Source organism: Caloenas nicobarica, chromosome 27 (assembly GCF_036013445.1).
Source record: "Caloenas nicobarica isolate bCalNic1 chromosome 27, bCalNic1.hap1, whole genome shotgun sequence".
Lineage (NCBI taxonomy): Eukaryota > Metazoa > Chordata > Aves > Columbiformes > Columbidae > Caloenas > Caloenas nicobarica.
The window spans coordinates 4802417-4818164 of NC_088271.1; the positions used below are offsets into that span (position 1 = coordinate 4802417).

The following is a 15748-nucleotide window of genomic DNA, read 5'->3' on the forward strand; positions in this document are numbered from 1 at the left end:
AAGTAAACACGCAGCAAGTGAACTGCCACGAGGCAGCGCCTGGTCCAGAGCCCAAGGAGGGCGAACACCCAAACCCCAGTTTGCTGATCCGAGGAGGGGGACAGGGGACATGGACATGGGGGTGGCTGCAAGTCTAAGCCACAGCTGCCACATCGGGGTGACGGGGAGGAGATAAGAGCATCTCTCTATAGAATAAACCTCCAAAAATAGCATAAAGCTCCCAGAACAGTTTCCCCAGCTCAGAGCGAGCTGCGCAGCTCGGCGGGACTGCGCCAGGGTGCTGTGCGGTCTGAGCTGGATGCCTGAGGCTGGATGGACTGGGAGCACTGGGAAGGGCCGTTTGCAGCAGCCCTGGTGTCACGTAGCCACGTCACTGCTCTCGCAGGGGACACGGGGAGGTTTGTTCACCCACCAGCCAGGTCGGGTTCGTCCCTAACAGCCCCACAGCCCCAACCTCCCCTCCCCAGCACCACTTGCCCTTTCTTGATGATTTCTGCAACTATGATGTGGGTGGGGGAAATGTGGTATCACCGTCCCACTGTTGAGCCTATAAATAGTTCTGTCTGCTGCCTTTGGCTGAAAAGCTTTGAGTGGGTTGGTGATGAAGCCGAGAGAGCTGAAATTTGAGGCTTCCAGACATTTGCCCCCACCGCCTCTCCCTGGGACCAAACGGTGAATTATGGAGCACGAGCCCAGGTGAAAACCTGAAGCAAAAAGGTTGGGCTGCAGCAGGGTGAAAGCAAGTTTGGGCTTGAGCCTAATTGTTAATTAGGGAGAGAGGAATTCCTGGCTGGGTAAAAATGTACAATGATTTGCTGAAATTACTGCTTTACTCATTTACTGAGATTACTGCTGCTCATGCCCTTATCTGGCCTCATTCCTTGGAGTGGTGCATTACAACATGGAAAAAACCAAGTTTTTTAAGGTCCTTAATCATCGCATCAGCAGAAGAACCGGTATCGGAGCTGAATCGCATCCAGACAACAACAGCACTTGCTCCTGCTGTACTCACAGCGTCCAGCCCTGGGCTCTCTTGTAGCTTTGCCCCGATTCTGCAAGTCCTGGTGGAGCCTGACCTGGGTTTGGAACGTGGCTGCTCCCCCAGGATCTCCCTTTGGGAGACACAGGAGAATGTGAAATATTAACTGAAAAAACAAACCAGAAATGGTGATAAGAAAAGGTTCCTACGGCAACAATAATGATCAGAGAAGGGGTTTACCGCAGGAAGCAACGTGGAAGGGGTGGCTTTCAGCAGCTGCTTCGGGTTGTTTCAATTTGCTGGATTCTTGCTCCAGTACTACAGGTAGGGGATACATTTGGGGTTCAGGAGCACAGAGCATCCCTGTGTGGGTTTAAACCCCTCAGCTGGCTGGAGGCTGCGGGAATGGAGGGGGAGACCTGCAGTTATTTCTCTATTGTGGAGAAAAGAACAGGCAGTGGAAGTTGGTTTCCCTTATCTCTTATCTCATCTCTTATATCTTAAATCTCATTTCTCATCTCTCATCTCTTATCTCTTATCTCTCTCTCCTCTTGGCGTTTTCGCTCCTCTTCCTCCATCACCTGCTGTTTTCCTCCAAAACTCACCAAGCTGCAGCCTGGAGCAGGAGTAATTTTGTGCTTGGGACAGCAGCAAAATGCTACATCACTTCAACCCTATTCAAGGTCAAGTGGGGATATTGGGAGGTTGTGGCTGGGCTGAGTGTGACGTGGGCAGCTAAAATTTAGGTTAAAATAGCTGGGGAGGGGGCAGGAGGATGATGGAAGTAAAGCTGTTTGCAAGCTGCGGGAGGCACAGGGTGGCCCAAACGGTGGGTCTGGGGGACGGTGCCCATCTCTTGTGGTTGGGATGGGATGGAGAGGATTCAGTGAGGTCAGACAGCCCTAAAAATCCTGGAGACTGATGGAAGCACTGGGATGCACCCCTGAACTGAGCCTGCACCCCACTGTACCCCCCATGTGCTTTGTGGCCGTATTTAAAGGCGCCGAGTGGGAAACACAAGAGCTGCGGGAGCTGGGGCTGCTCTTCGTGTCTCTTCCATGTGGTTTGTACCCAGGTTTTAGTCTTAAGTGCATTAAGGATCAAAAGGTCCCCATCGGGGTCACCGTGGTCGTAGCCGTGTTCCTTCTCACCATCATCGCGCTGGCGGGTAAGTGCCTGAGGATGGAGGTGCCAACCCCCACAGTCTTCCCCTCCCCTGGAGAAAACCCACCAGGTTGAGTCACCAGGATGTGTTCTGCTTCTTTCCAGTTAAGAGATGCCCGTCCTGTCCATCCTGCCCCTCTCGCGTCCTTCCCGGCTGCCTGGAAAATGGCATTGGATACAGGGAAAAGTGCTTTTACTTTATTGAGGATGAAGCGGAGTGGAACAGGAGTCAGAGCTCATGCATTCCTCTGGGAGCACATTTGGCCACCATGGACAGCTGGGAGGAGCTGGTAATTGGGAAATTCCTGAGAACCGGTGTGTCAGCGGCTGTTGCCAAGTCGATTTGGGATTCCCTGGAGAGCGTAACATGAAGATACATATCTGATGTTGATTTTTTCCCACTCTAGCATTTCCTCTTGCACTATGAGCATCCCTTCCACCACTGGATCGGTCTCTGAAGGGAAGACTCTGGACTTTAGAAATGGGTCAACAGGTCTCTCTTCAACACCTTGTACATCCCTTCTTCTTCTGGAGAACATAACCATGTCCTGGGCTGGGCTGGGTTGGAGATTGAATGCCAGAAGACACATATATATTTATTTACATATATATATATGTATAAAAATGTATTGCAGCACAAGCGTTTGCCTCGACGGGACCCTGCACCGGAGACATGGAGAGCACCGGGACGGCAATCAGCCTGGCGTCGTGCACTCGGACGCTGTGTTTCCAGTGACAATATTTATCTCTTTAGGGTGTTTTCCCCCCCAAAGTCCGAACCGGTACAACCACTGTCAGCTCAGCTGAAGTAGCACCCGTTTGCCTCTTGTTTTCCAACTGTTGGGGAAGTAGAACTGTTGGTAAACCTCTCCTCACCCCAAAAAATAATTTCCCCTCCCCACACCCCCATGTGTGTACTAATAAATAAAAAACGTCTGTTTCCTACAGAGCTAATAAATATATACCTGCGTTACTGTGGCTCTGACAGCACCTCTGCGTGAAATATATTACAGCTGGGGCAAAAATCATGCTGAAATTTCCCCATTTTTGCACTTTGCATTTGGGTATGTAATAGGAATAAGGGTTTAATTGCTTTTTTTCCCCCTCTCTTCTCCCTGTTTTGCAGCTGGGCTGCAGACACCGAGCCCCTGTTGCTCTGGTTTATATTTGCTCCTATGAGCGTCGCTGCCGCCTCCAGGGGGATTTCGGGAGCAACCAGGCCTGTGCTGAGCATCGAGCTGGGAAATATTTCCCCTGGGATGGGGTTATTGGAACTTGCTGGTGAACTGGAGTGAGGGGCACTCACAAGGCTTCTTGTAACGTGGATCCATCCCACCAGCTCCACTCCTGCCCGCGCGTCTGGTTGATGCTCAGCCCCATCCAGGCTCCGGAGGTCTTTCTGCTTATCTCCCTGATGAAAGCCTGGGAGAGGAGAAGAGACTCAGAGCTGATCGCATGGCAAAGAGACCTGATCCTGCCCATGAGGGTCTGGTCTGGGATGAGCCTGGCACATCCCAGTTGCAGACTGGGGGCTGGAGGGGTTGGTGGGTGCTTTGGGAGAGATGGGAGTGTGGTCTGGAGGTGATGGGCAGGGCTGGAGACATTCAAACCCGCCTGGACACAATGCTGTGTGATCTGCTCTGGTGACCCTGTGTCAGCAGGTGGATTGGACTGGATGATCTCCCGAGGTCCCTTCAACCCCAACCAGCCTGGGATGCTCTGTGTATGATTCGGTGAAGCAGTGTTTTTTGGGGTGACAGAGGAGCCTGGAAGCTCATTTCTGTATTTGCCCTTTTCCCTTAACCTCACCTAAGCTCCGATTTATGTTTTGAGGCTTTTTTTCCCCTTGAAATCACAGAATCATTTTGGTTGGAAAACACCCTCAAGCTCATCAAGAAAGAAGAAATTGTTCCCCAGATGCAACCTCAACCTCCCCTGGTGCAACTTGAGACCGCACCCAGCAAATTCACTCACCGGGAAGCTTCGCGCAGGCGCCGGGAGCCGAGCGCGGTGGCACCTCTGGCTTGGCATAGACGGTGGTCAGCGCCATGGCCGGTCCCTGCCTTCGCGGCATTAAGATTTAGACCTAGGGGGTTTTTTTGTCCCCCCCAGAGCAAAAGCGAGCTCAGAGACCAGCAGCAGTGGTGGTTCTGTGACTGGAGTCACAGCTAAAACCCCACACCCATCGTCGTGTCCCGGCTGTCACGTCCCCCGCTTCGCGCTCTGCTCTTCCGCTGGCTGCACCAGCCCACAAAGAGCTGCTTCTGAACGCACAGCTGCTTCTTCCAGGTGTTGAAGCAACTTGGGGGGAGAAAGGGAGATATCTGAAGGTCTTTACCCATTGGGGAAAGCAGGTTCCTCCTCCTCCTGGTGCCAGAGACAGGCTGGTGCTGGCACATACTAATATAAATATATGTATATCTAGATATTTCTTGATTTCCTACCTGCTTTTCACCAGCAGCAGAGAGCAAGGATGTGACTCACTTGCAATTTGCAGGGTGCTGGTTGATTTGGGGTTTGTTTCATTTTTAGGAGCTCTTTGGGTCTTGGCGCTGCTCCCACAGGTGAGAAAAGCAGAGCTGGTGATGCGGGAAACATCAAACCTGTTGCAACCAGCCACAGAAATGACAATTGGCTTGTTCAGTCTTTCTAGGGGCAAATTTGCAGAGGATCCATGTGGTTCTGTGCTCCTGCGAATGCTGAAAATGCAGCATTAAAAATCCTCTCTGGGAAAGGAGGTGACATGAAAAAGCAGAGATGTTCCCCCCCAAAAAATAAAGGACAAGGTATAACATGCATTTTGCTTTCAGGGTGGGATTTGGCTCATTAAGTGTTGGATCTTGCGGTTGATCCCCTGCTTTAGCTGCTTACAGGGGGATACATCACCCCCTCTCTTTTCCCCCTTGCTCTTTTCATCTTATCTTGCTTTGTCATTCTTTCTGTCTTTCTTCTTTCTGTCTTTCTTGTCCCTTCCCATGCCGATGCGTTTTTAGCACAGGACAAAAGTGCTCCATTGAGCTCCAAATATCTGGGTTCATGTCATAAAGTTCTTACTGGCCTCTGCAAAAGGAACCTGAAAAAAAACCCCCAACAAAATGACACAACCCCCCCACAAACCCAAGCAAACAACAAAACTCAACGCAAACCACAAAACTGATTATTTATTATATGTGCAGCCCAAAGCAATTTCTGAGGGTACATAGGCAAATAACTTGCAGGGACCCTCAGCATCACATCAAACACTCTGTACTTGTGTTTCTCCTCTGTTTCTCTTAAGGGCGAGGAACAAGCTCACGAAACTTTCCCCTACTCATCTTAGACCTGAAAAAGCCGCGTACAACCACATTCTAGCTGGGTTCTGCTCTTTCGCAGACAAATTGGCTGAATTAAGATCTCGAGGTTCCCCGAGAGATCGTTCATTTACAACAACCGCTTCCAAAGTCTTGACAGACCATCAGAACCTGGATACGTGGTGACCCGGAGGCCACGGAGCGGCTGGCGGATCCCTCGATCTGCTGCGATCGGTGCCCACAAACCAAACGCGCGGATCCCGGGTTGTGTCGGGGATCTCCGGGAAGAGACGTCCCAGGGCTGGAGCTGCCTGGGGAGAAAATGAGCCAAAGCTCCGACGTCGGCCCAGACACAACAGCCCCACCAGCTGCAGCGTATTGAGCAGAATCACCGCTCACCAGGAGAAATAACTGGTTTGTGCCCCGGTCCCTGCGGACCCAGCGGAGCCGCGGCCCTCGGCAGCGCCCACAGCCCCGGCGCCACCAGCCCCCGGCCCGGGCAGCGCCGGCTCCCCCGTCACCCCTCGGGCAGCCCCCGCACCAACCAAGCTCTGCCCGGGCCTGGGGCTCAGTTTGGCCACGACCTCTCTGGGCCAGGCGGGGTCAGGATGGGCTCTGCTGGAAAACCTGACGTGCGGCCTTTGCCAACGTGGACAGAGCCCTCGTGTGGGAAACAAAGATCCTGCACGCCCAGCCCGGCTTGGCAAATCAAACTCCACACAGAAACAATCACAGGATGATCAGGAACAACATGAATCACAGAATCATTCTGGTTGGAAAGGACCCTCAAGGTCAACGAGTCCAACCACAACCCACCCCTGGCACTGCCCCATGTCCCTGAGAACCTCATGTCCGTCTGTCCAACCCCTCCAGGATGGTGACTCCAGCACTGCCCTGGGCAGCCTGTTCCAATGCCCCACAGCCCTTTGGGGAAGAAATTGTTCCCCTGATCCTCCCCCAGAGGCTCTGAGCCCCATCATGTCTGACTGGAAGGGCTGCAGCATCCAAGCTCTCCCTTCCATCCCGTGCGACAGCTCCACCTCGCCTGCCCTGCCCACCCCTCCTGCCCAGCCCGGACCCTCCTGCCAGCACTGCAGGCGTGGGACTCGTCCCACCGAGTCCCCCTCGTGCCAAGGATGTCCCAGCTCTGGGAACGGCCCAAGGCTTCCAGCCAAAGGCACTTGCAGCCCCAGCCCCTGGGAGCCGCCCGTGGGGGCCGGGGGCAGCCCAGCCCCCCTGAACCCTTTCCCTGCCCAGGAGCAGCTGGGGAGGCTCTTGGGCTGGGGCGGAACACGGGGAGCCCCAACATTCCTTCCTGGGACACCCCAAAGAGTCCTTAGATACCAACAGCCAGAGGGACCATGGCGCAGCCACCACTGCGGCTCCCAGCCCGTGGCCCCTGGGCCCCGCCGGTTCTGCGGCTCCTGCAGCCGTCTGTGCTCCCCCAAACCTTCTACCCCCCAGGTAAGGACCCACCCCGAGCCCTGCAGCCCGGGACGCTCGTGGGGGCAAGAGCGGAGGTGACCGCCGGCCATGGCTCCTGTCTCTCTTGCAGGCTCAGCCCCGCTGTGCCCACCGCCCGGGCAGGAGCAGCCCTTCCCCACAGCCTGGGCACCCCCGGCCCCACCGGCCCCACCAGCAGGTACGGCACCCCTGTCTGCTTGGACACCCCGGCACCTTCGGCCCCTTCGCCATCCCCGACCCTGGGCACTCCCAGCACCCACCACCCCTGTCCCCCGGCACATACAGCACTGGGCAGAACCGGGGGCTGTCGGTGATGGGGGCCGGCTCAGGGGGTGCCCATGGTCCCCCCAGCCCAGCACGGCTCCCTCTCCCCACACAGGGCTGCAGAGAGCACCGTGTGGCTGCTGGTTTGACCCCCGGGTGTTCCACATCCAGTGGACCATCCCCTACGGCCACCAGGGCACAGCGGTGGCCCCAGCCCCTCCGGTGCTGCCGACCTCCATCCCCGGCTCCCAGCACGTCCAGGGGCAATGGGCACAGCCATACAGCTCCGTCACGGCCACCAGCGTGGGGGCACCTGGGGGCAGGAACATCCCCCGGAGCAACAACTTCCCCACCAGCTCCTCTGCTGCCCACCAAGACCAAGCCCAGGAAGACCCAGCAGCTCACCAGGATGTCTCTGAGGAGATGCTGCTTCGAGAGGCCCATCGACTCTTTGATGTCTCCTGGGACGCCGTGGGGGTCACCGAGGATGGGTCCAGCAGCGGCCCCACAGCTCCTGACCCTGTGGCCACCAGTGCAGAGGGGACTGTGGTGGCCACAGCTCCCTTGGTGTTGCCGACAACCATTCACGGCCACGAGCTCAGTGAGGGGCTGTCAGCAGAGATGGACAACTCCAGCACGGCCACCGCCATGGGGACACCCCCGGGCAGCAACATCCCCTTGGGCACCGATGTCCCCCCCAGCCCCTCTGCTGCCTCCTCCATCCAAGAGCCTGCGGACCTGGCAGCCAACCTGGTCACACCTGATGAAGAGCTGATGGAAGAGGCCCTGCAGCTCCTCGGTTGCCCCGCGGCCATGGTGCAGGTCTGCCAGACTGGTGCCAGCAGCAGCCCCACGCCTGGGGACACTGGGGACACCCCTGGACAGGGGAGTTTGGTGGCCCCAGCCTCTCTGCTGCCGATGTCCGCCACAACCTACGAGCATGTTGAGGGGCCACTGGAACCCCTCAACATCTCCGGCACGGCCACCACTGCGGGGACACCCCCAGGCAGCACCAGCCCCCTGGGCAGCACCAGCCCCCCCAGCCCCTCTGCTGCCCCCCACCACACAGCTTCTGGGGACCACACGGGCCCCCTGCCAGGAACCCAGGTGGTGCCATTAGAAGAGGCCCTGAAGATCTTCGGCTGCTCCTTGGATGCGCTGGGGGTGGCCCAGGACGATCCCATCAGCAGCCCCAGGCCAGGGCACCCTGGTGGCACCAGCTCAGCCGTCCCCCAGCCTGACTTCTCGTCCCTCGCGCTGCCCGAGGATCTTCTGAGCCCAGATTACAGCGTCCCCGAGCTCAGAGAGGCCGTGCTGAGCACGGCCGAGTTCCATGTGCTGGGCATGGAGCCCCCGGAGCTGTGGAGGGACGCGGGGATGGAGCTGCCAGGCCCGGCATTTCCCTTTTTCCACTTACCAGTAGCCTCCCCAATCACCACAGTGTTTTAAAGATGACCGAGACAACAAAAGACTGACACAGATAAGCCCTCTCGGCATCCTTGGCTGCATCTCATCTGGTCCCACAGACCGCATGTGTCTAATTGGCTTAAGAAGTCTCCAACAATTCCTACCCTGCTCCAAAAGCATTTTGCACTTAACGTGAAGTTTGAAAAGCGCCAATTTTTTGGAGTTAATAAACTCAGGAACTTTTGACTCCATACACACAAATCTTTGTACTTTATATACTTAATTACCCTTTTGATGCAGTTCTTGTATTCTGATTAAAACGTACAAGAGTCAGGAACTACCACAGCTCACAGTGGTTAGCAGAGTCTTTTAAAGTAACATCATGCTATTTAAACTATGTGCTATATACAGCACTATGCTGTATTTTTACACAGATGCTTGGTAACTGCAGTCCTCGAGGATTTTCCTGCTTGCGTGAACACAACAAAGGCAAGTTACTGATGACTTACTACATCCTTCAACAGGAACCTAGTGATAGTAACCTATCAAACATGGTATTGAAGTCCCCTCCGTACTGAGGATGGTAAAGAAACCGTGACATAAACCAAACAAACTTTTAATGCAGCTCCCACAGCTTTAGTTAAAAGCTTCATCTTACACTGGTTTCTTCCAAGATGTCTTGAAGTTCTTGCGACTCTGCCCCTGTCAGCGCTGCCCCCATGTCGCTCAGATAGATGGGGTTATCGACCACGCGCTGTCCCGCCTGCATCATCTGGAGTACAGACTCTCTGAGAAAATGGTAATAAACCCCCAAAGGCTCAGTCAACTTTTACATTCATAAGGGAGTATCCTTATAGAGTTATTTACTTGTCACGACAGAGTAAAGAAATGAAACACAGCTCAGTTTCATAGCTAAATGTCATTTTTTCAAATTTGTCTAAGCCAACAGTCAGTAACAAACATATACATCACTCAATAAAAGGAACGACCGTTGATAATAGAACCAAAGGAAAGGCAAGAAGGGGAACAGGCTGGGGTCCTGCACACACAAAACTTAACTGGTTTTTGGCCAGAAGATATGATCAGGTTGACCACTCAAGTCACTCAGTTTGACAGAGGATATTACACAGATTTAAGCACAGCTCAACCTTGTCGTTCAGCAACGTTTTGAAGTGACCAGTTCTAAGGAATTGAGCTGTGGTAATGAAAAATAATTCTTTTCGTCTAATCCCCTCATGCAGTGGCCGTGAGAAGGATGAACTGAGGTTTCTGAGGCCTGAAATTAGAGCCTGATGTTAGAACTCTTCCTTTCAAGGAACTCTACAGGACATGTCCAGGCTTGCATGATTAATTCACTCACTTTACCCTCTTCTGTGATCTGAAAATCTTCATGAACCACGTTCTCGACTTCCACCATGAGAACCTCCTGTGAGGCCGCAGCGACAGGATCCAGCACCACTTCCACAGCTTGGTCCTTTGCTCCAGGCTCTTCTTCAGCCTCTTTCTTGGAGCGTTTCTGTTTCCTTCGAACCTTCTGCTTGTTCTCGGGCTCCTCAGGCTCAACCTCCAGTTGCTCGTTTATACGAATCCTGAAAGCCAAAAGAAACCAGCTACAACCAAGTCCCTGTGCTGGGACTTGGAGGGACCTCGTGTGGCACCTGTGACTGATACAGACCTTCTTGCTATTTCTTTGCTAATTTTTTGAATTAAAACATGGTAGATAATCACGTGTGTCCCTTGTGTTCCTCAAAGTGCTTCTTGAAAGCCACCGTTCCTCCCCACCAGCCCTTGTGTTCCTGTGTTCGGGGGCTTACGGGCCGGCCCCCCAGAAGCTGCTGCCGCAGGAGCCCCAGCAGCAGCTGAAAGCAGCCGTGGGCGGTGGGGACAAAGCCCACCTGCCTGGTGGGTGAACAAGCCTCCCTGTGTCCCCTGCGAGCGCGGTGGCTGTGCGGGAGCTGCCTTTCTCATCGCACCTTTTTATGCTGTTAACCACAGCCACCCCTTTTTCAGAAGGGACAAAGCACAATTAGCTTAACGAGGCTGTCAGGTCTGCAGCATTAGGTGCTCTCTGGGAGCTGGGTTTTGTTGCTTTGCCTCTGTGCAGCCAGATTGGATGCAGAAAAAACATTAAAGCTTGCAGACCTTTAAACTGAAGTGTTTGTTTCTTGTCGAGAAGCCGCAACCCTTCCTGTGTTAGATGTTTCTCAAATAAAATTTCATGATAAATCTCCCCAGGGTTTTCTCTACCTGCTCTGGTCACAATCAAGCCCCTTCCATGTGCTCACATTGCCCAGTCTGGAAACCACTTTCCCCTAAAAAGGGATAAATAGCTAATTTTTAGATGTTTCAATAGGTCCTGACAGTTTGTTTTTTGCTCTCACTGGGGTTGAAAAATCTTTGCATGGGATTTCTTAGTCTGTGCAGAAAAAGATGAGCGAATCTTCCAAAGAAACCAGTCAAAATGTCATTTCACACCTTTACATTTTCTATAATTTTGGGTTTGTGTTTTCATTTTTGACCTTCTCTGCCGTCCATTTAGTCCAGTCCTGGTTTCCAAAGGGAGCAGCTGAGTGTCTCTTGGAAATGACTTGAAAACAAGGAACAAAGGAGAAACAACTTGATTTCTTGAGCTTTTGAGGCAATTTTCCATCTTTCCCCTCCAAGGGCTCGTTTCCAACCCCTTGTTTCCAGAGTCTCACGGGGTTTTTTGTCACCTCCTTGCTCTGCAAAGCAGCAAAATGGTGATGTGCTTTAAACCCAGGCTGAAAAAAGAGTGAAATTACAGGGAAATTGGTAAAAGCGACCATGCTGGAATAGGTTTGGGTGGGGAGAAGCAGTGACCAAGGCAAGAAAACACCTTTCAAGTAGCTGCAGGGAGGAGTTAAGGGTGGAAGGGATCTGGTTTTATTGTATTTCATAAAAATCCCCATTCTCACAATCCTACTAGGAACATTCTGGGAGATCGCAGAGTCTCTGCATAATTCTTGCCATGACACCTTATTTCTCGTGCAAAATAACCCATTTGGACAGTGTGGAGCGAAGTCTGGAACGGCCCATTTGCTGAACCACGGATCTTGAGTTTGTTTGGGCTTTTTTAAATTATTGTCTTGTTTGGTACCTTAGAAGAATACGGCTCAACTTTGAATAGAAAAGGCTTCTTAACATTGCCAGGCGCTACTTCCCCTGATGACCGAAACACATTTTCCCTGGCTTAATTCAGCGGAAACTGCATAAAGTTTCATTTTCGGGCTGACCAGCGCATTGCAGGTGCTTTTTTGCAATCTTGCTGCACTTGACGAGCGTTCAGAGGCTCGTGCTTGTCCTCGCAGAGCTCTGGCTTGGAGAGGAACTTGTAGAGATAAACCAGAGGAGTGAAAAACCACAGAAAAACTGAATTATCTGCTGGCTGGATGGGCACCGTTGGAGCCAGAGGCACGGCTGGTGATCCTCCTGCCTCTCCTGCTATGGCCGAGAGAATTGTCTATGCTGACCTGAATATCGGGTCTGGAAGGGGCTGCAGGAAAATGCGTTCACTTCCTCAACCTCAGAGTAAGTGCATCAGGGGGGTTTTTGGGGGGATTTTTTATGTTTTGGCTGTGGTTGTGTTGGGAGACCCCTGCCCTCCAAGCAGGAAGGGAAGGGCCCGGGGCCGTGGTGGGTGATGAAGGATCCTGTCTGCTCTTTGTGATTCCTTCAGTAGTTTTGTCTTGAAATGGTTTTAGGGTTTCTTTGAAATGGGGTCGCTGTTGCCAGAGTCCTACCAGGACTTTTAAAATGCTGCTTTTCTGCCCACGGCCACCACGTTGTCCCCCCTACACCTCCCTCAGCCTTCCTCCTGCACCTGCTTTGGCTTCAGCCAAAGATTTAATTCCTGCTCTTTCCTCCTCTGGAAGAGATCTCTGCGTGGTGAGGACATCTTCAGGCAACTTCCCACAATGTCTTCTTTTTTGCAAGACTTCCATGATTTCCACCAAACACCCCGCTTTTGATCTCAAAGGACTCTGCAAAACCCACCACCTGATGTTAAGGTGGAATTGAATGTTCCTCCTTTGCTGTTTAATTCTGAAGCAGATGCCAAACCTTTGCTGGTCAAGGTGAGCTCTGGCTTTGGCCAGAAGCAGCATCCTGCCCTCCCTTTTGTGAAGAAAGAGCTGAGGATGGATGCGCTCGACCTGACCTTGAGCTCTGCAGGGAGAACATCGGCCTCCGGGCCTCCTCGGGGAGAACGGGGCTGTTTAACCATGGTCAGATGAGTCTCCTCGCAGAGCTTGGTCCATCCAGGTTCTGCAGTTTTCCCCTGGTGTCGAGAAAAAATGCCGTGGTGGAGCTATTATTCATCTTATTAATATATATTCTTACTATCTGCCATCTTGGTCCAGCTCTACCCTTGACTTCTAGTGACTTTATAACATCCAGGAAATTCCCAATTCTTGGGTATCTGGGTAAAAACCAACGCAACTCCATCACGAGCATCTTTGCTCAGCGCCAGTAGGATCGGGAGGAGGGTGGCAGTGGCGAAACGTGGACGATAGACCAAAGCTTTAGAACAACCAGCAGCAGCACAGAGGGATTTTGGGGAGAAAAGAGCCCGAATCTGCGCTGCAGGTCTGTCTGGCGGGATGCGGGGCTGGGACAAGGTTTTTCTCCCAACAACTCCTTTCCCTTGCAGCATCGAGCTGTCCCCGGTGGCACCGAGCCGCTCTCTGCGCCGGCTGGACCGGGAATCTCCTCCTCGGGGTGGCCGTGGTGGCAATGGGATGCTCATGTGAGTAGCTCCGCTTGTCGGCACGGGGACAACTAAAGGACAATCCGGAGAGGGGACCATCCAAAGAGAGGGTCCCTGCTCCGGGGGTGCTGGCTCAGGTGCTTGTGTAGGAGGCCAATCTGCTTTTTACGATCTGTGGCATCTATCAGAATTTCGTAGAGCTGGTGGGTGGAGGAGACTTGACTATTTTGGTTGGCCAGTGAGAAGAAAACCACTAGAAACTTCTCAGCTGTGGCAGGGTCAGGATTTGACACCCCGTGGCCGAGCTCAGGGTCACACGGAGCCCTGTTGGAATGAGTTTTGTGCCCGGTGTGATGTTGCTGGTGGGATCTGATGCTGCCCTGACCCACAGCACCCCCGAACCACAGCAAGCAGGTGGAAGGGAGACTCAAATGTGTGGTGGATCTTGGTGAGGAAATCCTTCTCCAAAGGGGGAGGGGATCCAATGGATCTTGTGCTGGGAAGGGTCTCGGGTGTGGATTTGAACTTTGGGGATGGATGTGCCAAGCTTCTGGCACAGGGGTATGGAGGAAAGAGCAAAGGGATCAGGCTCAGCTCCCTTCGTGGCTCCAAGAGCTGCAAAACGCAGGTGATGCTCTGAGGATGTGGGAGCAACTTTGGGTACCAGCCCTGAGCCGGTGGCTTTGTAGGGATCTGCTGTCCCTGCTGCGGGGTGGAACTGGGAGCAGCAACAATCTGGGGCTGATGGTTTGAACTTGTGGGGTCCAGAACCAGAGAGAGACCCCAAAACACATCTGCTGGGAGCTGTTTGTGCGCACTGCAGGTTCTGTGGTCACGCTGTGCTGCGAGGGGTAGTCAGAAGGTGGTGAAGAGCCCCTCACCCTTGCGCCAGGCCCCTCTGGGCTGCACAGATGGGGCTGGCACAGCTCGTTTGTGCACAAGAGGCCATTTCCGTAGCGGTCAGAGGCTCCCGGGGCTCTCTGCAGCTGGTCAGGCTGATGGCTCCGTATCTCGTGTTCCATCTCAGGCAGGGGTGGGGGGGCCACATCCCAGGCACTTCCCTGCAGCCCATTGGGACCACGTGCATGTAGATCTCGGTAGTATCGTGCCTGGAGGAGCCCGTCCCTCTCCCCAGCTCTGTCTGTCCCTTGCAGTTCTGCACCAGCAGCCAGGGAACCCAGAAAACTGCAAAACCGGGAGCGGGACCGTGGGAGATGGCAACAGCACCCTGGAGAAGATCCGCTCAGAGCTGCGGAAAGATCTTTGCTCATCAAATCTGCAAGGTAATGCCAACCACAACACATCTCCACACTGTCTGGTTTCCCAAAACCTTGTAGCACCCCCAAATTAGAGAAGCAAGTGAAGCTCAGGCCATCCCCGTGTTGCTGGGGAGCAAGCAGGACTTAAACGCTTGTCCTTCTTTGGATGGGCAGGGGACAAGGTGGCTTCTTGGTGGCTGAACATGGCACTGCCTGTCTTTCAGAGGCTGGGGGGTGCAAGATCTGCCCCTGGGGCTGGATGTCACATGGGACCAAGTGCTTTTGGGCTGCTGACAGGATGAGCTCTTGGAAGGAGAGCCGGGGGGACTGTGCGAGTCGGGGGGCCGAGCTGCTGATGCCGTGGGACCAGGACGAGCTGGTAAAGGGACAGATGGCATCGGCGATGTGGGACGGGTCCCGGGGCTGGTGGCACCTGGTGCGGCGTTAAGCCTTGCCCAGAAATCTGGGCTCAGCACCCACCCCTGTGCCCAAACCTCCATGGAGCCCTGGCCGGTGTCATTGTGGGGGACACTGGTGGGGCTTGGGGCTGCGTGGGGACAGGCTGGAGCCTGTTTTGGGATGACGATCAGTGACACATGAGTGTCACCACCTGCCCTCTCCCCCGACACAGGATTTCCTAAATAAAATCCTTCAGAAACCCAGCAGCTGCTTCTGGATCGGCCTCTCCCGCACCTCTCCCACGAAGGGCTGGACTTGGCTGAACGGCTCCGGCCTGGACCAGAGCTGGTGAGCGCTTGGGATGCGATGGGTGTCGGGGTGGGGGCACCCCAGGGACCCTTGTGCTGTGACACAGGCTTCTTCCTGCACCCCCAGGTTGAGGCTGAGCAATTGGCACAAAGGAACCTGTGCGGTGCTGAAGGGGAACACAATCAGCGCTGCATACTGCAGCTGGGAATGTCACTGGATCTGCCAGAAAGAAGCCACCCAGCTCTGAGCGGGGCAGGAGGGGGCACGAGATGGGCCAACAGCAGGAGAGACACTTGGGAACGGGCCAGGATCAGGCCCTCGGTGGGGGCTGTGGTACTGACATTGCACATCAACCGTCTGCACCAATTACTTATGACATTAATTTGGCTCCGTGTAAAACAAACAAGTTTGTTTTAACAAGCAAGTTTGCTCACGGGGAGGGATGGAAGGAGCATCCTGCTGTTGCAGAGAAGCCTCCTCGTGCACA

General features: G+C 53.9%; 1 protein-coding gene across 1 annotated transcript; it reads left to right on the top strand.

Moving 5' to 3' along the window:
- The first annotated feature begins 11557 nt into the window (after positions 1 to 11557).
- On the top strand, positions 11558 to 15508 carry LOC135999294 (killer cell lectin-like receptor subfamily B member 1B allele C). Its single transcript, XM_065652863.1, is given in 8 exon segments — positions 11558 to 11609; positions 11898 to 11953; positions 11955 to 12117; positions 13238 to 13333; positions 14449 to 14577; positions 14778 to 14932; positions 15185 to 15300; positions 15394 to 15508. Coding segments are annotated over 8 exon segments (882 nt in total).
- The last annotated feature ends 240 nt before the right edge of the window (positions 15509 to 15748 follow it).